This window comes from Sorex fumeus, unplaced genomic scaffold (assembly GCF_029834395.1).
Source record: "Sorex fumeus unplaced genomic scaffold, SorFum_2.1 ptg000045l, whole genome shotgun sequence".
NCBI classification, from domain to species: Eukaryota; Metazoa; Chordata; class Mammalia; order Eulipotyphla; family Soricidae; genus Sorex; species Sorex fumeus.
Genome location: NW_026606102.1, coordinates 16,980,099 through 17,004,625, shown reverse-complemented (window position 1 = coordinate 17,004,625; position 24,527 = coordinate 16,980,099). Strand labels below are relative to the sequence as shown.

The window sequence follows — 24,527 nt, the reverse complement described above, 5'->3', positions numbered from 1 at the left end:
AAACACATTAGCCAATAACTCATTAAGCCTATCTCAATTCATTCTGCATATCAAGCAGAATAGTAACAGTGAACGTGAAGGTCTAATCCACACTGGTCACAATGGTAAAGCAACGCAAAAACCCACCAAACTTTCTCATTGAAGAGGCTAGCCCAGAAGACACAAATAGTACTGTAATATTAGACAACCTCTCTGACAAGGAATTTAGAAGAGAGCTACTTAGGATGCTTAGTGAACTAAAAGAAAAAATGGAAAGCAATGCCAATAAAAGACAAGAGGATTTGAAGGCAGAAATGAGGAAAATGCGAACAGAAATGTCAGACCTCAAAAACATGGTAGGCGAATAGAAAAACTCAATGGAAGGCCTCAAAGCAGAGTAAGAGCTGCTGAGAACAGAATCAGTGAGCTCGAAGATGAAGTTCAGAGACTCTCCAGAAAAGAGCAGAAAATGAAAAAGAGACTCACAATTTGGGGACAGATGGCAAGAGAAGATCGTGATGAAGCCAAGAGGGGTAACATAAGAATTATTGGAGTAACAGAAGGACAGGAAGAAAACCTTGATGAAGAAGAAACTGTCAAAGACATCATTGCTACAACGTTTCCAGAGCTGAAGAAAACTTGTGACCACATTCAGGAGGCCCGAAGGGTACCAGCTAGAAGTTACCCGAATAAAAATACCCCAAGACACATCCTGATCAAAATGACCAAAACCCTAGAGACAAAATTCTGAAAGCAGCAAGATTGAAGAAAGAAATCTCCTACAAAGAAGAATCCTTAAAATTCACAGCTTATTTGTCTGAGGAAACCCTCATGGCCCGAAAACAGTGGTGGGATATAGTGAAAAAACTCAATGAAATAAATGCCTCACCAAAAATACTTTACCCAGCGAGACTCTCATTTATAACAAAAGGAACAACACACAGTTTCACAGACAAACAACAGCTCAGGAACTTCATAGACTCAAAACCATGGTTACAAGAACAACTAAATGGGCTACATTAAGGCAAGACAGACCCCTCAAATACACCAAATTTCAACAGAAAAATAGGACAAAACCCCATAACAGTAATCTCTCTCAATGGCAATAGTCTAAACGAACTAATTAAAAGACACAGAGTGGCAGGATGGATAAGAAAATTGAACCCAACATTTTACTGCCTGCAAGAAACACATCTTAATAGTCAAAGCAAACACAGACTCAGAGTCAAAGGCTGGAAAACAATCCTACAAGCAAACAGCTCCCACCAAAAAAGCTGGGGTAGCCATCCTAATATCAGACCACATCGATTTCAGAGTGAAGAAGGATACAAGAGAGAGTGAAGGCCATTTCTTATAGATCAAAGGATCTGTACAACAGGAAGAACTTACAATAATAAATGTATATGCGCCTAATGAGGGACCAGCAAAGTACTTCAAACAACTACTCATAGATTTGGAGAAAGACATCAATAGCAACACAATACTAGTGGGAGACTTCAACACTGCTTTATCACCTCTTGATAGATCAACCAGACTCAAGCTTAGCAAGGACATACATCATCTGAGGGAAACAATGGAAGAAAGTAGATATATACAGGACACTTCATCCTCAAAAAGCTGAATACACATTCTTCTCAACCGTACATGGAACATTCTCCAAGATAGACCACATGCTGAGCCACAAAACATACCTCCATAAAATTAAGAAGATAGAGATTGTATTAACAATCTCCTCAGACCATAATGCACTGAAATTAGAAGTAAATCACACACAAAAACAGAAAACTAAATCAAACACCTGGAAATTAAGCAGTGCGCTATTGAACAATGAGTGGCATAGAAAGGAAATCAAAGAGAAAATCAAAAGATTCCTAGACACGAATGAAAATGAGGACACGAGTTACCAAAACTTATGGGAAACAGCAAAAGCTGTGTTAAGATGAAAGTTTATAGCTCTACAAGCATTCCTCAGGAAGGAGAAGCAAGCCCACATAAATAACCTAACCTCACAGATTAAGAGCTTGGAGAAGGACCAACAAAAGGAGCACAACACGAACAAGAGGAAGGAAATAATAATACTCAGAGCAAAGATTAACGAGATGGAACCCCAAAAAACAATCCGAAAGATCAATGAAACCAAGACCTGGTCCTTCGAGAAAATTAACAAGATTGATAAGCCTCTAGAAAAACTCACAAGGGAGAGAGAAAACCACAATAAACCGAATCAGAAATGAAAAGGGGGTCATTACAACAGAAACTACAGAAATTCAAAGAATCCTCAGGGAGTACTTTGACAAGTCTTATGCCACGGAACATGAAAACCTCGAGGAAATGGATAAATTCCTAGACTCCTACAGATTCCCCAGGCTGATCCAAGAAGACCAGGAATACCTGAACAGACCTATCACCATCAAGGAAATTTCTCCCCAAGCACAAAAGTCCCGGCCTGGATGGATTCACTAGTGAATTCTTACAAATCTTTAAAGAGGACTTACTCCCAATCCTCTTTAAGCTTTTCCACGAAATTGAAATATCAAAAACACTTCCAAACAGTTTCTACAAAGCAAATATTACCCTGATACCAAAAGCAGACGGAGATACCAAAAAGAAAGAGAATTACAGCCTGATATCCCTGATGAACACAGATGCAAAGATCCTCAACAAACTACTAGCAAATAGAATCCAAATGTCACTGTCACTGTCCTCCCGTTGTTCATCGATTTTCTCGAGCGGGCCCACTAATGTCTCCACTGGAGACTTCAACTACTCATCAAAAAGATCATACACCATGACCAAGTAGGATTCATCCCAGGGATGCAAGGATGGTTTAACGTTCGGAAATCAATCAACATAATCCATCATATCAACAAAAGAAAAGATAAAAGCCATATGATCATATCAATAGATGCAGAGAAAGCATTTGACAAGATCCAGCACGCCTTTATGATGAAAACCCTAGCCAAAATGGGTATAGAGGTGACTTTCCTCAACATAGTTAAAGCCATCTACCACAAGCCCACAGCAAGCATCATCCTCAATGGGTAAAACCTGAGAGCCTTCCCTCTAAGATCAGGGAAGAGACAAGGATGCACACTCTCTCCACTCCTGTTCAATATAGTACTGGAAGTACTTGCAATAGCAATTAGGCATGAAAAAGATATAAAGGGCATTCAGGTAGGAAAGGAAGAAATCAAGCTCTCAGAATTTGCAGAGAACCCTATAACCACCACCAAGAAACTCCTAGAAACAATAGATTTGCATAGTAAAGTTGCAGGCTATAAAATCAATACCCAAAAGTTCATGGTTTTCCTATACACAAACAGTGAGAGAGAAGAAAGCAACATGAAAAAAACAATCCCGTTCACAGTTGTGCCCCAGAAAATCAAGTACCGAGGAATCAGCTTAATTAAGGAAGTAAAGGAGCTATATAAAGAAAACTACGAAACGCTACTTCAGGAAATAAAAGAGGACATGAGGAAATGGAAAGATATCCCCTACGAATGGGTCGGGAGATTTAACATTGTCAAAATGGCAATACTTCCCAAAGTATTGTACAAATTCAATGCGATCTCTATAAGAATATTCATGACATTCTTCAAAGAAATGGAGCAAACACTCCTGAAATTTATATGGAATAATAAGTCCCCACGAATAGCTAAAGCAATTCTTGGGAAAAAGAAAATGGGAGGAGTCAACCTCCCTAACTTCAAACTCTACTACAAAGCAGTAATAATTAAAAGAGCATGATACTGGAACAAAGGCAGAGCTGAAGACCAATGAAACAGGGTTGAATACACTGACATCTCCCCTCAATCATATGATCATCTAATCTTTGATAAAGGGGCAAGAAATCTGAAATGGAGTGAGGAAACCCTCTTTAACAAATTTTGCTGGAAAACTGGATGGCTCCATGCAAAAAAATGGGCTCAGAACTCTGCCTAACACCATGTGATCAAAATGGATCAAAGACCTCAACATCAGACCAGAAACCATATAGTACATTAAAGACAAAGTTGGCAAAACCCTCCATGACACTGAAGCTAATGGTATCTTCAAAGATGTCACGCTGCTGGCCAAGCAAGTGAAAACAGAGATAGACTAATGGGACTATCTTAAACTAAAAAGTTTCTGCACCTCAAAAGAAACAGTGACCAAAATACAAAGACAGTCTACAGAATGGGAAAGGATATTCATCCAATACACATCTGACAAGGGGTTGATATCAAGGATATACAAAGTACTGGTTGAACTCCACAAGAAGAAAACATCGAAACCCATCAAAAAGTGGGGCAATGAAATGAACAGAAACTTTCTCAAAGGAGAAATCCAAATGGCAAAAAAGCACATGAGAAAATGCTCCACATCATTAATCATCAGGGAGATGCAGATCAAAAGCACAAGAAGATACCATCTCTGACCTCAGAGACTGGCCCACACCCAAATGAACAAAGGCAACCGATGCTGACACGGATGTGGTGAGAAAGGGACCCTCCTTCACTGCTGGTGGGAATGCCGACTGGTTCTGCCCTTTTGGAAAACAGTATGGACGATTCTCCAAAAATTAGAAATTGAGCTCCCATTTGACCCAGCAATAAATACCACTCCTGGGAATATATCCCAGAGAAGCAAAAAAGTATGGACGAGGTGACATCTGCACTTGCTTGTTCATTGCAGCACTGTTTACAATACATAGAATCTGGAAAAAACATGAGTGCCCGAGAAGAAATGACTGGATATAGAAACCTTGGTACATCTACACAATGGAGTACTATGCAGCTGTTAGAAAAGATGAAGTCATGAAATTTACATACAAGTGGCACTACATGGAAAATATCATGCTAAGTGAAATGAGTCAGAAAGAGAGGGACAGACATAGAGAGATTGCATTCATATGGGGGAAAATAAGGTAACAAAATAGGAGATTAACACCCAAGAATAGCCGAGATAAGTACCAGGAGGATTACTCCATAGCTTAGAGGCCAGCCGGGCATTCTAGGGGAAAGGGCAGCTCAGATAGAGAAGAGAGCACCAAATAAAGAGTGTTTGGAGGATCCTCCCAGGAGGGGAGATGCATGTTGAAAGTAGACTATGGACTGAACATGATTGTCACTCAATGCCTCTTTTGCAGACCACAACACCCAAAAGGAGAGAACAAAAGGGAATGCCCTGCCACAGAGGCAGGGTGGGATGGGGGGATGGGTGTGGGAGGGATACTGGGATCCATGGTGGTGGAAAATGTGCACTGGTAGAGGGACGGGTATTGGATCATTGTATAATCGAAACCCAAGCACAAAAATTTTTAAATCTACAACTGTACCTCATGGTGTTTCACTAATAAAAATTTTTTAAAAATGAATGTATATAAAATATGAATATAACAAGTAAGATAATGGTGAGCATTTTTAAGGATGGTATAATTCCTATCATTTATCTAAAATTTGTTAAGTACACATAAACTAGAGTACAGTGAAAGAGCACCTTGAAGATATCTAAAAAGAATATTCACAAGTAGTTGAAGAAACTCTGGAGTTCTATTTTAGAAAAGAGAAGATTTGAGGTTTTTATATGATGCAACAAATGGATGGATGGAAAGTCATTTGTACCAACATGATTTATTAACTAAGCCCTTCTTCCTACTTTGTTCTGGTATGTCACTTCATTATATAACAAGTTTTCAGAGCCAGCATGGGCACCCTGCAGAAGTCCCTCTCCCTGAAAACACCCTGCAGGAAAGAATTTTCCTGCCGTTAAGCAAGCAAGCTGGTGGGATATCCTGTTAGTTTTTGTTTCATTTTCACTCCAATGAACATTCTATGACTTTGGCTGAAAGCCACTAATGTTTGGCTCTTTACACAGGTCAAACTGGTGGGCATGGTTTTCGACTAGCTGGCAGCCAGTTAATCTCTCCCTCCATATACTATAAAATCCTCATCTTGGCCTCTTATATTGAACTTTCACCAGTGCAGCCTGGCTACCGTAAACACTTTAAAACAATAGACTATTTGTTCCTATTCCAATCAACTTAATCACACTTAATCACTAAACTTCCCGGTAGTCGTCGATTTGCTCGAGCGGGCGCCAGTAAGGTCTCCATTTGTCCCTGTCGCGTGCTAGTGTAGCCCAATGGCATCTGTTCGCTCCGGGAACATGAAGGGCCTCAAAACGATCGTTCATGATCTTGACAAAGAAGTCTGACCATCTGGAAGGTGGGCGGCCACGCGGTCTTTTGACATCCCGTGGAATCCAGTCAGTAACAGCTCTAGTCCAGCAGTCGTCTTTAAATCTCATTACGTGACCAGTCCATCTGATTTTCGACACCTTGGCAAATGAGACAGCGTCCCTGATTCTTGATCGTGGACAGACGTCAGAACTCCGGATTCTCTCTCTCATTTGAGTGAAACGTGATATTCCAAGCATAGCTCTTTCTATTCTTCTTTGGGAGACCTGAATAGCGTTCTCATCTTGTTTGCGTAGGGCCCAGGTCTCTGAGGCATATGTTAATGCAGGAAGAACAGTGGAATCAAAGAGATGTGCCCGGAGCCGGAGGCTCTTCGTCCTCTTAGCTATTTCTTCGACGTTCTTGAAGGCATTCCAAGCCGCTCTCTTCCTCCTGCGCAGCTCGGGTGCCAGGTCATTTGTCATGTTGACCTCTCGACCTAGGTACACATAGCTGTTGCATTCGGAGATGGTCGTTCCATTGGGAGCGAATGGGGCGTCAGGAACAAGGCTGTTTCTCATAATCATTGTCTTCGTAAGATTCAGCTGTAGTCCTGCCTTTCCAAACTCATGGTCAAAGTCGGCCAGCATTTGTGCCGCTTGGCTGATGTTTGGTGTTATTAAAACAATGTCATCAGCAAAGCAGAGGTGGTGTAGTTGCCAATCATCTATCTTCACTCCCATTCCTTCCCATTCCAGTCGTCGCATGATGTTCTAGAGGGTGGCACTGAAGAGTTTTGGTGAAATGGTATCACCCTGCCGCACCCCTCTCTTGACATCAATGATCACTTCTTTGTAGAATGGTGAGATCCTGGTAGTGAATCCGCAATACAGCTCACGGAGGATCCTGATGTATTGGGCTTGAAAGCCCTGATTGGCTAGGGCTTCAATGACCGCTTCTGTCTCAACAGAATCAAAGGCCTTCTTTAAATCAATGAACGTTAAACAGAGCGGCATCTTGAACTCCCGAGAAACCTCAATGAGCTTGGTTCTCATGTGGATATGGTCGATGGTGCTGAATCCTTTGCGGAACCCTGCTTGCTCGCATGGTTGTCCTTCATCTAGTGTTCTGCCAATCCTATTTAGGATGACTCGAGTGAACAACTTGTAGATGACAGACAATAGGCAGATCGGGCGATCGTTGCCAATGTCATGGATGTCTCCCTTCTTGAACAGTAGTACGGTCCTGCTTGTTTTCCATTGGGACGGAACCTTGCATTCAGACAGGTAGCGAGTGAAGAGCCGAGCCAGTGTATTGATGAGTACTGACGGCAGGTTCTTCAGGTGTTCAGGTCTGACCTTGTCTGGGCCAGGTGCTGTTTGTTTCTTTACCGACGAAATGGCGTGTCGGATTTCGGAAGGGAGAACGTTGGGAACGACATATCCATCCTGTGGAATTTGGTATGTCGGCAAGTGGACATGGCTATCGAAGAAATTTGAGTAGAAGTCATGGATAATCTTCTCCATTGCCGTTCTGGAGGATGTGATGGATCTATCAGGACGTCGGAGGGCAGTCATCTTGGTCTTATAGTTGGCGAAGGACAGGCGGGCGTTACGAATACTTTTCCCGGCTTCTGCCGCATCTACCAGTAGTTCTGCTCTTCTCTCTTTGAGGTCTTCCTTGATCGCATCTCTGCACTGCTTTGCGAGCTCGGACGTTAGCTTGCGGTTGCCTGAGGCATGTGCCAAACCACGCTGGCAAATTAGCTCAAGAGTTTTCGAAGACAGGCGATTTTTTGTGGCTATCTCTCTCTTGGCGTTCCTCGCACATTCATGGAGGTGCCGAACCAGTCGATCGTATTCCTCGTCAATGTTGTCAACAATGGCATCTTCCCATGTTGCCACAATAGTACCAAAGAGTTCCCAGTTGGTGGTCATTCTGGGAGTTCTCTTTTTGAACTTTGCAGCCCTTTCACCCCGCTCTGTGAAGTAGAATTTTGCACGAAGCAGACGGTGGTCTGATCCCGTTTGAAATTTTGGGACAACAGCGATATCAGTCAGGCAAAACCGTCGATTGAATTTGATGTGGTCTATTTCGTTGTGGAATCGTCCACCGGGAGACTCCCATGTCCATCGTTTAGATTCTGCCTTCTGGAACTGTGAGTTACCATGAATGGTCTTGGTCGACATGATGAACTCAGACAGTCTCTCACCCTGTTCGTTCCATTCTAGGCCATGGGTCCCGATGTGAAGTTCTTCAGCTGATCTTCTCGGTTCTATTTTGGCATTAAAATCACCCACAATGATCTTGTAGAAGGTGTGGTCTTCTTTATAGAACTTCTCTAGCTCCATGTAGAACTTCTCGATTTCTCTTTCATCATAATGAGATGTTGGTGCGTAGACAACGAAGATAGAAACTGCAGGCAGTGAGCCACATCTATTCAAATGTAAACGTCCGATTCGGGTTGTTAGGCATTCGAATGAATCAATGCTCTTGGCCAAGTTTGTGATTCAGCTGTAGTCCTACCTTTCCACACTCATGGTCAAAGTCGGCCAGCATTTGTGCCGCTTGGCTGATGTTTGGTGTTATTAAAACAATGTCATCAGCAAAGCAGAGGTGGTGTAGTTGCCGATCATCTATCTTCACTCCCATTCCTTCCCATTCCAGTCGTCGCTTGATGTTCTCGAGGGTGGCACTGAAGAGTTTCGGTGAAATGATATCACCCTGCCGAACCCCTCTCTTGACATCAATGATTACTTCTTTGTAGAATGGTGAGATCTTGGTAGTGAATCCACAATACAGCTCATGGAGGATCTTGATGTATTGGGCTTGAATGCCCTGATTGTCTAGGGCTTCAATGACCGCTTCCATCTCAACAGAATCAAAGGCCTTCTTTAAATCAATGAACGTTAAACAGAGCGGCATCTTGAACTCCCGAGAAACCTCAATGAGCTTGGTTATCGTGTGGATATGGTTGATGGTGCTGAATCCTTTGCGGAACTCAGCTTGCTCGCATGGTTGTCCTTTATCTAGTGTTCTGCCAATCCTATTTAGGATGACTCGAGTGAACAACTTGTAGATGACAGACAATAGGCAGATCAGGTGATAGTTGCCAATGTCATGGATCTCTCCCTTCTTGAACAGTAGTACGGTCCTGCTGGTTTTCCACTGGGACGGAACCTTGCATTCAGACAGGTAGCGTGTGAGGAGCTGAGCCAGTGTATTGATGAGTACTGATGGCAGGTTCTTCGGGTGTTCAGGTCTGACCTTGTCTGGGCCGGGTGCTGTTCGTTTCTTTACTGACGAAATGGCATGTTGGATTTCAGAAGGGAGAACATTGGGAACAACATATCCATCCTGTGGAATTTGGTATGTCACCAGGTGGACATGACTATCGAAGAAATTTGAGTAGAAGTCATGGATAATCTTCTCCATTGCCGTTCTGGATGATGTGATGGATCCATCAGGACATCGAAGGGCAGTCATCTTGGTCTTGTAGTTGGCGAAGGACAGGCGGGCGTTACGAATACTTTTCCCAGCTTCTGCCTCATCTACCAGTACTTCTGCTCTTCTCTCTTTGAGGTCTTCCTTGATCTCTGCACTGCTTTGCGAGCTCGGACATTAGCTTGCGGTTGCCTGAGGCATGCACCAAACCATGTTGGCGAATAAGCTGAAGAGTTTTCGAAGACAGGCATTTTTTTGTGTCTATCTCTCTCTTGGCGTTCCTCGCACAATCATGGTGGTGCTGAACCAGTCGATCGTATTCCTCGTCAATGTTGTCAACAATGGCATCTTCCCATGTTGCCGCAATAGAGCCAAAGAGCTCCCAGTTGGTGGTTGTTCTGGGAGTTCTCTTTTTAAACTTTGCAGCCCTTTCTCCCCGCTCTGTGAAGTAGAATTTTGCATGAAGGAGACGGTGGTCCGATCCCGTTTGGAATTTTGGGACAACAGCGACATCGATCAGGCAAAACCGTCGATTGTATATGATGTGGTCTATTTCGTTGTGGAATCGTCCACCGGGAGACTCCCATGTCCAACGTTTAGATTCTGCCTTCTGGAACTGTGAGTTACCATGAATGGTCTTGATCGACATGATGAACTCAAGACAGTCTCTCACCCTTTTCATTCCATTCTAAGCCATGGGTCCCAATGTAAAGTTCTTTGGTTGATCTTCTTGGTCCTATCTTGGCATTAAAATCACCCACAATGGTCTTGTAGAAGGTGTGGTCTTCTTTATAGAACTTCTCCAGCTCCATGTAGAACTTCTCGGTTTCTCTTTCATCATAATGAGATGTTGGTGCGTAGACAACGAAGATAGAAACTGCAGGCAGTGAGCCACATCTATTCAAATGTAAACGTCTGATTCGGGTTGTTAGGCATTCGAATGAATCGAAGCTCATGGCCAAGTTTGTGTTGACAAGGACACCGACGCCTCCAACACCTCTTTTATCGCATGTTCCAAGGAACAATTCTTCTCCAGTGTCGAAAACGGCATGGTGAGATTCATGCATTTTTGTCTCAGTCAGACCAATGATGTCGTACTTGATCATTCGCGCTTGTACCATCAGGTCCTCGATGGATGCATCTGATGCTAGCGTACGTGCACTGAAAGTACAGACGATCATTTTTGTCTTCCTTTGTTGTGGCATCCTAGTTCGGCCTTGAGATTTTATCGGCCTCTCGTTTCTCATCCTTCTCAGTGCTGCCATATCGGTGAAGACTTCAGGGTCAGGTGAAGGAGACCAGTTGTAATTACTGGTTTTGGCATATCGAATACACAACGGATCCAGAGTCAAAAACTGGAAAACAATTCTTTAAGCAAACAACTCCATCAAAAAGGCTGGTGTAGTCATAATAGTATTGGATGAAATAGATTTTAGACTGAAAAGGTTTATAATAGACAGCTAAGGGCATTTCTAAATAATCAAGGGATGTGTGTATCAGGAAGAAATCATTCCTAAACACATATGCACCCAATATGAGGGACTAGAAAAATACTTGAAACTGCTAATAGACTTCAAGAAGGACCTTGTTAACACAATGGTAACAAGAGACTTAAATACTGCACTTTCACCTCTTAACATATAAACCAGTCAAAAACTCAGCAAGGAAATACTGAATTTGAAGGGAAAAAATGGAAGAGTGGGGTTAGTAGATATACACTGGGCATTACACACACAAATATCCAGATACATACCCTTCTCAAATGCATATGGGACATTCTGGACATTCTCAAGGCCACATACTGGGCCACAAAACATACCTTCATAAAATCCAGACACCATAAATTGTGTCAGATATCTTCTCAGACCATGATGGACTGAAAAGAGAAGCTCTGCAAGCATTCACCAGGAAGGAAGGAAAAGGGCCCACATAAATAACTTGAACACACAGCCTAAAATCTTGAAAAAATGAGCAACAAAAGGAGACAAACCCAGGCAAGATGAAAGAAAGAATAAAACATAAGAGCAGAAATTAATAATCTGGAATCCCAAAAACAATCCAAAAGATCAATGAAGCCAAAGTAGATACAGGGCAAAACGTGATAGCCTCTCAGTATCTATGTTGCAAACCATAATGCCCAAAAGTAGAGAGAGAGAGTATGGGGTAGACTGCCATAGATGCAAGGGGAAGGCTTGGAAAGCAGGGGGATACTGGGAACATTGGTGGTGGAAAATGTGCACTGGTAAAGGGATAGATGTTCAATCACTGTATGGCTGAAACTCAAACATGAAAGCTTTATAACTGTATCTCACGGTGATTCAATTTTTAAAAAAGAAATCAAGAGCTGATTCTTTGGAAAAAATAAACAAGAGAGGTAAGTCACTAGCAAGACTCAGAAAGAGAGAGAACCATAATAAACCCAATCAGAAATGAAAGGTGACCATCACAATAGAAACCACAAAATATCAAAGCATCCTCAGAGACTACTTTGAGAATCTTTATTCCATGAAACAAGAGAACCTAGAAAAAGACTGAAAATGAAGATTTGAAATATCTGTACAGAAAGACCTATCACTATTGAGGAAAAATTTAAAAATTATTAAATGCCTCCTCCCCAAAAATAAAAACCAAAGTCCAGATGGATTCACTAGTGAATTCTTCCAAATCTTTAAAGAGGATCTGCTGTCAATTCTTTTGTTTTTTCTTTCCCAGAAATTAAAGAAACAGAAACACTACCAGTTTTGATGAACGAAACATCATCCTGATACTAAAAGGAGGCAGAGATACCAGAAAAAAGGATAATTATAGCTAATATCCTCAATGAATACACATGCAAAGATACCCAACAAAATACTAGCAAATAGAATCCAATGACATCAAAAAAAATCATACACCATGATCAAGTAGGTTACATAGCAGGGATGCAAGGATTGTTTAACATATACATATATCAATAAAAGTAATTAAAAACGATATGATCATATCAGTAAAGGCAGAGAAAGCACTTGATAAGATCCAGCACCCACTCGTGATAAAAACTATCAACAAAATGGAAGCTGAATGAACTTTCTTCAATATAGCCAAAGCTATTTACCAAAATGACAGAACAAACGTTAAACTCAATGGGAAAAAAAGAAGAGCATTCCGTCAAATATGAGGCACACTCTCACCACTTTTATTCAATATAGTACTAGAAGTACATTCCATAGCAGTTAAGTAAGATAAAAAATATCAAATCAAGGGCATCCAGATAGTAAAGGAAGAAGTTATGCACTCAGTATTTGCACATAACATGAACCTATATTTATAAAACCCTAAAGACTCTACATAATAGCTCCTAAAAACAATAGATTGTATAGTAAAGTGGCAGATTACAAAATCAATATACTCAGGGACGGAGGAGTAGCACAGCGGATAGGGCATTTGCCTTGCGCACGGCCAACCCAGGTTCAATTCCCAGCATCCCATATGGTCCCTCAAGCATCACCAGGAGTAATTCCTGAGTGCAAAGCCAGGAGTAAACCCTGAGCATCCCTGGGTGTGACCCAAAAAGGGAAAAAAATCAGTTCAAAATCAATATGCTAAAGTCCGTGTCTTTTCTTATATACAAATAATGAAACAGAAGAAAGATATGTTTTAAAAATAATAATCCCATTCACAAGTGTGCTTCAGAAAATAAATTAACTAAACAGGTGAATGTCCTATACAAAGAAAACTACAAAACATTACTTCAAGAAATAAAAGATGACACAAGAAAATGAAAACATATCCCATGCTCATGCATTGGGAAGATTAACATTATCAAAATGGCAATACTCCCCAAAGCATTATACAGATTCAATGCAGTCTCTATTAGTATACCCATGACATTCAAAAAAATAGAGAAAAACTACTAAAATTTATATCACTGTCACTGTCTCTGTCCTCCCATTGTTCATCGATTTGCTCGAGCCGACCCAGTAACGTCTCTATCATGAGACTTGTTGTTACTGTGTTTGGCATATGAAATACGTCATGGGTAGCTTGCCAGGCTCTGCTGTGCAAGCGAGATACTCTTGGTAGCTTGCCGGGCTCTCCGAGAGGGGCAGAGAAATTGAACTCAGGTCGGCCATGTTGGCTGCATGCAAGGCAAATGCCCTACCGCTGTGCTATCGCTTCAGACTCAAGTTCCTCAAAATTTATATAGAATAAATTAACCCTCACAATTGCTAAAACAATCCTTTTGGGGAAAAAATATGGGAGGTATCATTTTCTCTTTTTATCATTTTATACTTCAAACTATATAACAAAGTAGTAATAATTAAAATAGGATGGAATTGGATGACAGACCCTCAGATCAGTGGAATAGGGTTGAATATACATACACAGACCCTCAAATATAAGATCATTTAGTCTTTAACAATGAAGCAAGAAATATGAAGTGGAGCAAGAAAAACCTCTTCAATAAGTGATGCTGGAAAAACTGAGCAGCTACATGAAAAAAAAATAAACTCAGACTGCTTTCTAATATCATGCAAAAGAGTGAAATAAAAATGGACTAAGTACCTGAATATCAGACATGAATCCTTATGTACATGGAGGAAAACATAAAGACAGAACTCTCCAAGACATTAAAGTTAAAGGCACTTGCCACTGATCAAGCAAATCGAAGCAAAGATAAACAAATGGTAGGTTATTAAACTAAGAAGCTCTACACTTCAAAGGAAACAACCAGAATACAAATAACCTACAGAATGGGACAAATTATTTACCCAATGCAAAGCCTGGCAAGCTACCCATGACATATTCGATATGCCAAACTCAGTAACAATAAAGTCTCACAATGGAGACGTTACTGGGTCCGCTCGAGAAAATCGATGAACAACTGGAGGACAGTGACAGTGCCCACCTATCTGATAATGGGTTAATATCCAAGATATATAAGTCACTGGAAGGACTCTACAAAAAAAAAATCCAACACCATCAAAAAATGGGGAGAAGAAATGAACAGAAACTTCCTCAAAGAAGAAACACAAATGGCAAAAGGCACATGAAAAAGGCACATGAAAAAATGACCCACAACACAAATCATCAAGTAAATGCAAAACAACAGTGAGACATCATCTCATACCACAAGACCAGCACACATCCAAAAGAACTAGACCAGTGCTGGCATGGACGTTGGGAGAAAATAGACTCTCATTCATTGCTGATGGGAATGCTAATTCGTCCAACCTTTTTGGAAAACTTTTGGGCATGCCTCAAAAACTAGAAATTGAGCTTCCATATGACCCAACAACACCCCTCCTGAGAACATTCCCTATGGGCCCAAAAACATAATGCAGAAAAGTCTTCTGCACTTCTATGTTCATTGTAGGACTATTCATAATAGCCAGAATCTAGAAAGAACCCAAGTACTCAAGATCAGATGACTCAATAAAGAAGCTATGATACAACTACACAATGGAATACTACACAATCAATAAGAAAAATTAAATCATGAAATTTCCTGGGCGTTTGCCTTACAAGCAGCCAACATGGCCGACCCGAGTTCGGTTCCTCCGCCCCTCTCGGAGAGCCCAGCAAGCTACCGAGAGTATCTCGCCCGCACGGCAGAGCCTGGCAAGCTGCCCATGTTGTATTCAATATGCCAAACACAGTAACAAGTCTCATGATGGAGACGTTATTGGGCCTGCTCGAGCAAATTGATGAACAACGGGAGAACCGTGACCGTGACCATGGATAAACACAGAGTATCATGCTAAATGAAATGAGTCAGAGGAAGAGGCACAGACATACAATGATTCCACTCATTTGTGGGATATAAAAAACATAGTGATAGCACATCAGTAGGCGTTTGCCTTGCACGCGGCCGACCCGGCTGACCCAGGTTCTATTCCTCTGCCCCTCTCAGAGAGCCCGGATGGAGACGTTACTGGGCCCACTCGAGCAACTCGATGGACCACAGGAGAGCAGTGCAACAGTGCAACAGCAGTGCAAAAACCATAGTATGAGACTAATACACAAAAACAGTAGAAATGAGGGCCAGGAAGACTTGTCTTATGATTGGAATCTTGCCAAAAGGGGGGAGTCGAGAGGAAGGGGATGCAATTAGGACAGAATAGGGCAATGATAGTTGGGAACTATCACTCTGGACAATAACTTAATGCTGAAGTGAGGCAAAGTTAAATAAATTATAACCTTTCAATACCTATTTTGCAAACCACAATGCCTATAAGGAAACAAAAAAAGAAAAAGTGTATGCCATAGAGGTATACAGGGAGCAGGGTGGCAGAAGGGAAACTGAGGTCATTGGTGATGGGAATTGTGTACTAGCGAAGGACTGGGTTTTGAAATATTGTATGACTGCCACCCAATTATGAACAACTTTGTAACTGTGTATCTCACAGTGGTTCAGTAAAAAATAATAAAATTTGTTAAGCACAAATTAAGTTTAACACAACCATAAATCCAAAAACCCCTACTTAGTTCATACTTTGTTTAAATACTATGCAAGTACTATGAATCTGAAAGTCACCTAATATTTTATAGTTTAACTTTTAAATTTTATTTAGCAAATACTTATACACAGTGTTTTTATGTATTAAGTGCTTTGCAGTTATTAATTCGATTCTAAAACTTGTAGGAAAATAGCCATAATTTGAATTCAGATCGTATAATTTGAGTTAGTTTTTTAACCACACAAATTACTCAAAAATACACAAATATAAACAAAATAAACCATCTCCCTTTTTCTTTTTTACAATAAATATTAACTTTGCATGACCTTCTTATAACTTACCTCAGGTATTTTGTGATTATTTAAGGTAATAAAAATATTTATGAAGACTATTTAAAAAGTAGTCCAGTATTCCAAACAAATAATACATACATATTATGCTGCCAATTTCTCAAGCATATTAAATTATATGGAGCTGGAGCGATAGCACAGCGGGTAGGGCGTTCGCCTTACACGCCGCCAACATGGCCGACCCGAGTTCGATTCCTCCGCCCCTCTCGGAGAGCCCGGCAAGCTACCGAGAGTATTCGATATGCCAGACACAGTAACAACAAAGTCTCCAATGGAGACGTTACTGGGCCCACTCGAGCAATATTAAATTAAAGCATCATTCTACATCTTAATTTAGGTAATGTGATTTTTAACAGTTTAGAATTACAAATCCAAGAGAATAAAACAGTCCAAAATTGTTCACTATTCTTAAGTCAAGGATGTAATTCAAATTCAAATTCAAGTATTCATATGATCATTTATCAGCTCTTTTATAAGTATACTATCTGGGACTTTTATAACATTTCACAGGTGGAAAGAGAAAATAAAAGAAAATTAAGGGTCGATTTCCCTTAGTTCATTTAGTCGATTTCCTAAAGCAATTAAAATAGAGACATACTGTTGCTAGTATGCACCTTGTCCCCCTCAATAAAGATTATTTATAGAAAAATATGACAGATTTTATTCATATTTTAATTGACATGCAATTGATATCAATAATGTATTAGCATCAATTGTACAACATATGGTTAGATAGATAGATAGATATTGATAAATGATTACCACACATTTAGATACCACAAATTCTTATATTTTACTGTGATAAGAAATAACTTTCAAGAGCTAATGTAAGAAATACAACTCAATGGGCTAATGTGTACATTACACACAGGCAGTCCAGATTCAATATTACATGGTTCCATTAGCATTTTTTATGTGTGGCTTAAAAAAAAAACTAGAAGAAACCCCTCTCAAACCCAAAACTATATGGACTCTAATGCATCCAAATGACAATACCAGCCCTTCATCCCCACCAATTCTAAGGGTTCTTGGGTCTTATATATTTTCTCAAATATGTCTATTCTCACTCCTTTATAAAAAGGTAAAGGTAAAGGTAAAGGCCCTCCCGTTCATCGATTTGCTCGAGCAGGCCCAGTAACGTCTCCATTGGAGACTTTGTTGTTACTGTGTCTGGCATATCGAATACTCTTGGTAGCTTGCCGGGCTCTCCAAGAGGGGCGGAGGACTCGAACTCGGTCAGCCATGTTGGTCACTTGTAAGGCGAACGCCCTACCTTTACTCCTTTATACAAACAGAAATATTAGATACCCACTGTTCCAGGACATCATTTCAAGACATCAGTTAAAATACATATGTGCATGAAAATATATATGCAGAAACTCGACTATCTATTGAGTTCATTGACTAAAGAAACAAAAAGAATTGAATGAAATCTAAAAATCTTGCAGTCACTAAAGAGATATAATTGGTGTAACAAAATGTAGAATTAGCCCAAACATTTCTTGTAGGAAATGTGCACTGATGAAGGAACGGGTGTTGGAACATTGTATGACTGAAACCCAATTATAAACAACTTTGCAACTGCATATCTCACAGTGGTCATAGTCACGGTCCTCCCGTTGTTCATCGATTTGCTCGAGCGGGCCCAGAAACGTCTCTATCATGAGACTTGTTGTTACTGTGTTTGGCATATCGAATACGTCACGGGTAGCTTGCCAGGCTCTGCCGTGCGGGTGAGATACTCTCGGTAGCTTGCCGGGCTCTCCGAGAGGGGCGGAGGAATCGAACTTGGGTCAGCCATGTTGGCCACTTGTAAGGCAAATGCCCTATCGCTCAATTAAAAAATAAAATAAAATTAGCCCCATCTCTAACAACATCTGATGTAAGTGAAGAATTTCTATCTTAAACCCTGGTAAACAAGCTGCTGGGAATTAATAAATGATTAGTTATATTAACCAAAACAGTAACATATTTTGTGTTTGCTTTTCCAGTTTTCCTTCAGTTGACATACAGGTCATTATTTTTAAAGCCCAAAAATTTTACAATCAATAGCTCTCAAAAATATATTTCAAATATAAACATCTTCCCTCTGAGTTTGAAAGAGATTACATTTGTGAATCCTTTTAAATAAGTGAGAAATATTAAAAAATTATAATTTTCATTATGGTGAGAAATATCAATGAACTATTACAGGCTTTCACGCTTCCAGTATTTTTCTATAATCAAGAATTATCATATTAGCCTAAGAATAATTTTCTACAATCAATACAAACACCTAAGCTTCTACTGAAATTTAACAATCAAAACTCACGTAAGCCTATACTATTATTAAAAGACTCAAAGACAAAGCTGTGTACACAAAATATTGACATCCCTCTGACCTTATTATTGCATCTATCTATCTCTCATCAAAAGGGAGACTAAGCCAAAATACTGAAACTGAAGCCAAATACAATACTCACAGAAATATATTATCATAGTGCCTTAAAAGAAATAAGAAAGCAAGCTTCATGGGTAAAAGTGTTTTTCCCCAGATCTTTTATACTACTTTACAAAGCTATGGGACTCTGGGCCAGGCTGTGGGGCAGATGAGAGCCCTCCCCATCCCAAGGGACCCAGCCTCGGCAGCCAACCTCCAATATCCAATCACCGCCACACTCCAGGCCACTTTCAGGACGCTCATGCTTGAATGAAGTCCCACAGAAACCAGATAATGCAGAGCTATGTGACCTTGAACTCTGGACTCAACTGGACCCCAGAACAGAGAACCTCTGCCTGCCTCCCCCATAAACCACACCCATAAACCACACCCTGCCTGCACCAGATAATCTCCTCAGCCACCCTCCAGAACTCAGGATGCTCCTCCCAGACAGGAGTATAAAATGAGGCTCCCAGAACCATGCAACCGGAATCTGAGCCAGGCTGTGGTGGGTGAGAGCCCTCCCCACCCCAAGGAACCCAGCCCCGCAGCCGACCTCCACTACCCAACCACCACCACGCTCCAAGCCGCTTTCCAGACCACACGACACATTATAAGATACCTCCTACCCATTTTCCACAATTACTACATTATATTTGATGAGGTTCAGACAATAGGCAACAAATCATAGAGAAAAATATATAAATATATGCCTCTCAGAAAGCCCAGCAAGCTACCAAGAGTATCCCGCTCTCAGGGGCAGAGCCTGGCAAGCTCCCTCTGAAGTATTCGATATGCCAAATACAGTAACAACAACAGGTCTCATTTCCCTGACCCTGAAAGAGCCTCCAATTGTTGGGAAAAGACAAGTAAGAAGAGGCTGCTAAAATCTCAGGACTGGGAAGAATAGAGACATTACTGGCGCCCGTTCAAGTAATTTCGAAGAGCAACAGGATGACAGTGATACAGTGATACAAAGCTATGTTCACTGATGTTTTAGAAGATATAGCACTGTAGCACTGTCCTCCAGCTGTTCATCAATTTGCTTGAGAGGGCACCAGTAACGTCTCCATTGTGAGACTTGTTACTGCTTTTGGCATATCAAATATGCCACCGGGAGCTTGCCAGGCTCTGCCATGCAGGTGGGATACTCTCGGTAGCTTGCTGAGTCCTCCGAGAGGGACAGAGGAATCGAACCCGGGTCAGCAGCATGCAAGCAAATGCCCTATTTGCTGTGCTATCACTCCAGTGACAAAGGGCTGGAGCGATAGCACAGCGGTAGGGCATTCGCCTTACAAGCGGCCAACATGGGCGATCCGAGTTCAATTCCTCCGCCCCTCTCGGAGAGCCCGGCAAGCTACCGAGAGTATTCGATATGCCAAACACAGTAACAACAAAGTCTCCAATGGAGACATTACTGGGCCCGCTCGAGCAAATCGACGATCAACGGGAGGGCCTTTTTTTACTTTTATATAAAAGATATAAATATAAAAGTGACAAAAATAATTTTAAGTCTAAATAAGAAATAGAATTAATAAGAATAAAATGTAAGTCACCATTCCCTTTTCTACAACTCCAAAAGACCTATATCATTTTACAAAAAAAAAAAATTCTAATCATGGTGGGAAGTTAAACTAAATTGACATAAAGATATTTTAGTTCTTATTCATGTGAATGTGATATTACTTATGCATTTTATTACAGTATGCTATTCCATACCCTAATGACAATATTATGATATTAATGGTGTATATACTATATCACCTTTCTACAGTATAAAACCAAAAACAGAAACTGAGAGAATATGGAAACAGACAAAGGGTTTCTTGTTTGTGAGAAACCCCTAGTTCGATCCTCAAGGCCATAGAGTCAACAAGAGTATGCTGGGTTAAACCAATTAATAAAATTTGGAAGTTAAATGGTTAGGTTCCTTTCACCAGTTTCCTCTTAAGGGTTAACAGAAAGGCTAAATCTGTTGATCAATCTAGTTTTCTCAGTTTTTCTCTTTATATCACTTTGGCAACATTTCATTTATTGTGTATACCATGTATACCATGTATCTTGAACATTATTTTCATAGTACAATCTAATTTACACTTTCTCAGTTTCTTTGGGAGTTAGTGAAATACTGAAATTACTCAATACTTTATTTTAAGTCTCTTCTCCAAATGTATAATGCTTATAACAGCCACTTAAAACTTTAGGAGTTATCTCTACTCTAGATCATACTTATTTGTAAATTCAACTGCCTTACCAGTTTATTCACTTATTTGGATCTTTCAAAGGCATCTCAGTCTCCGGATGTCCAAAACTAAACTCATCTCTCTCTTCCTCTCAAGTGTACCACCAAATATCGAGTGCACAAATTAGAAAAATATAAGTACATCTTGATACCTCCTTTTTTACCCTCATTTTCATTAGGTCCTACTAACTGTAAACACTAGATATTTCTCAATTATATCTCCACTCTACACAATTATATATAAGTGTATATCTCTGCTCTACCTTCTGACTGATTTTCCTGTATCTACTCATACTTTCTGAAATCTCCACACTATATAGTTATTCATTATGATTCTTGTTATGTCATACTCCTGCATACAAGCTCTTCTTCAATGTCTTCCTATTTATTCTTAGAATTTTTTACCAAAATTCACATAATAGCCTATAGGGTGCTTCAAATATGTACTTAAGCTCCTTTTTTCCTGATTGTCTTATTTACAAGATAACTTTTCCCCTTTCCATTTATTTTTAAGACAAATTCTGGGGTTTTTTTCTTAACTTAATCACAGTGAAATACATAGTTACAAAGTTGTTCATGATTGGGTTTCATATGTCATATGTTCCAACACCCATTTTAGTCATATAATTCCCATACCAAAGTCCCTAGTTTCCCTCTCACCTCCCCTCCTCTATGCCAGCGCTTTCTCTCTCACTCTCTCTCTTTCTCTCTCCCACCCCTCCCACTCCCTCCCTACACACATTTTGGGCATTGTGGTATGCAGTTGGACAAACTGGCAGGCTACAGAAACTAACCTGCCCACAGGGCAGAGTCTGGCAAACTCCCCGTGGCGTACCCAATATGCCAAATACCAGTAACAGTGATGGGTCTCATTCTCCTAACCCTGAAAGAGCCTTGAATATGGCACTCAGGGCTAGGACGAAGGAGACGTTACTGGGGCCTGCTCGAGGCAATCAACGAATAACAGGATGGTCGTGGTCGTGATCGTGGTATGCAGTACAGATAGGTTATCAGGTGTATCGCTTTTCTTCTTTCTCTCAGTTCCTGTCCAAAGTGATCATTTCCACCTATTATTGTCATACTGGTCCTTTCTCTATCCTAACTTCCCTTCACTCCCCACACAGGGCAAGTTTTAAACCATTGCCCAGTCCTTCAGGACCCCCATTTTCCCTGGCTTTTCCAATTTTTAAACACAGCACATCACACCTCTGTTCATTTTGATCTTTGCACATGATTTCCTGCTGCATGAACCCCTCTTCCCTTCTCTCTTATTTATTAATCACTATCATATCTCAGCTAAAATATTACCTCTGAGCAAACTTCTATAGATAATATCAGGGCATGATTATTCATTTAACAAATATTTAATAACCTACTATATATCAGTTATGGTTCTAGAAATATGGAACTCATAAAGCAAAGACACTTGCTTTCCTGGTGTTTACAATGTACCAGGAGAAGATAGTAATGAAAATTATATCAATTATTGAATATTTTAAAGGAAATATTTCTAGGGAGTAAAAAACAAAAGAACAGAGAAGTCAAAAGCAGAAAGTTTTCAAGTTCCTATTTAGTATCTCATATATAGAGGATATCCACATATTTGTTGTGTGAATGAATAACTGAATAAGAAATAAACATGTTCATGATATGAAGGAGTCAAACCTATAAAATGGGGGCCAGATAGATACTATAATAGATAAGCTGCTTGCCTTGCACACAACCAACCCACATTCAATCCCTAACATTACTTGTGATTCTTTCAAACACCACCAAGAGGAATCCCTGAGCATAGAGCCAGGAGTAAGCCCTGAGTACCATTGGGCATGGTCCCTAAACAAAACAAAAATTTTAAAAAATATTCAACTATAAAATTAGCAGAGACTAATAAGTGAGAGAAAAAAAGATGCCTTTTAAAAAGCATGCAGGATATCAGAAATATGATCTATTCAATAAATTCTGTTGAACCATTTCTGATGGCTTCATATTTACAGTTCTGGATTCTCAGGTGTAGCCACTGTATGGTCATACCCACCCACTCCCTCCACCACCTGGCTCCCAAGAGCTATATAAGTCAGTGGGTCACTCTTGTAACCATAACACACAATTAGGTCACACATACAATATTGTACGAAACACTTCCCCCAGACACCACCACACATATCCCCAAAGTCACTACTTTTCTCCACACAGTGATCTGGGGCATTTGTGGGTTTCAGAATTTTTTATTCCTCAGTTCCCTTTAGAAACAAATTCCCTCCACAGACACAGGGCTAAAAGAATTCTTGATCTCTTCTATTACCCTTTTCAGAAACTCGGGTCACTTTCCCGGAAGCCCAGTGACAACACGGGAGTCGCCTCAGAATGGGATCTGTCTCTCCGCCCCCTTCCCCTTCCTGTCAGTCTCCTACACACACTGACAGACTACCTGCAGCCCACACTCCATGGACAAGCACCCCTCTGTGGTTCTGAATGACCTTCAGGATCACAGGTCACACCAACAGCTCTGGAGATGGGGGGTTCTGGTGTTCTCCTCAAGCACCTGACTATTGGAACATTTGTATGAGCACTTTTTCTGTGAGCAGGAATGACCCAAAGATACTTCACTTCCTCAACATGCAAATGCTGGGTGTCTCCCCCCTTCCCTGCGGTGATGACAAGCTAACACTTGCACACAGACCTGCCTCCTCAGAACCTCCCATGACGCAGCCCTGTCACAGGTGCTTCTCGGCACGGGGTCCTTCCTTCTTCCCTGGGGGTCCCTTTCTGGGCCTAGGCTCCCTCTGGGGTGCGAACGTTCCGCCAAAGTCCCCGGGAAAAGCCTGGACTTCCCAGGTCCGTGTCTGTCACTCCAGGGAACGCGAGTCGAGTCCCCCCGTGACCCCTGACCCCGAGGTCACAGCCCCACTGCGCAAACACACAGGGGCGCCAGCTGCGGAGTCGGGCCTTGCCCGAGTCTCCCGTCCCCAGAGACCGGGGACGGGGGTGCAACCTCAGCGCTCCCCTGATCTCCGCCCCCACAGACCTGCTTCAGGCGCCGGCTGGCTCCGCTCCGCCATTTTTCTTGTCCCTCCGCCTTGAGCCCACGCGAAAAGAGCGGGGCAATGGGGAGCGGGCGATGGGATCCGCGGGCTGACAGCAACTCTCTCAGGGAGACGCGGCGCCACGGTTACCAGGGCAACGGCTGCCGGTTCCCGGGCGGGAGGCGCGAGGCGGGGGGCGGGCTCGCAGGGAGCGCGCGCCGAGGCCCCGCCCCCTCGGCTCGAGCCCCTCGGGCCCCGCGCCGGCCGCCGGGCTCGGCCGTTCTCCCCCGCCGCCCGGCCGCGCGTCCCGGCAACTGCGCATGCTCGGGCGCCAGCGGGGCGCCGCGACGCGTCTGCCCACCTGGCGCTCGCCTCCCGCGGCGAGGTCCCCGCGCCGAGCACGGAGCTGGGTGCGCTGGCTTTGCTCCGGTCGGTGTTCGCTTTAGGAGGCCTGAGGCCGCGTTTCTAGGTTT

At 41.6% G+C, this 24,527-nt stretch overlaps 1 protein-coding gene across 1 annotated transcript in view; it reads right to left on the bottom strand.

Moving 5' to 3' along the window:
- AGBL4 (AGBL carboxypeptidase 4) overlaps window positions 1-24,316 on the bottom strand; it is a 1,380,022-nt gene extending 1,355,706 nt beyond the window's left edge. The window contains exon 1 of the mRNA XM_056122279.1: window positions 24,057-24,316. Coding sequence (XP_055978254.1) covers window positions 24,057-24,090 — 34 coding nt within the window. The 5' untranslated portion in view covers window positions 24,091-24,316. The remainder of the gene's footprint in view (window positions 1-24,056) is intronic.
- Window positions 24,317-24,527: the final 211 nt, after the last annotated feature.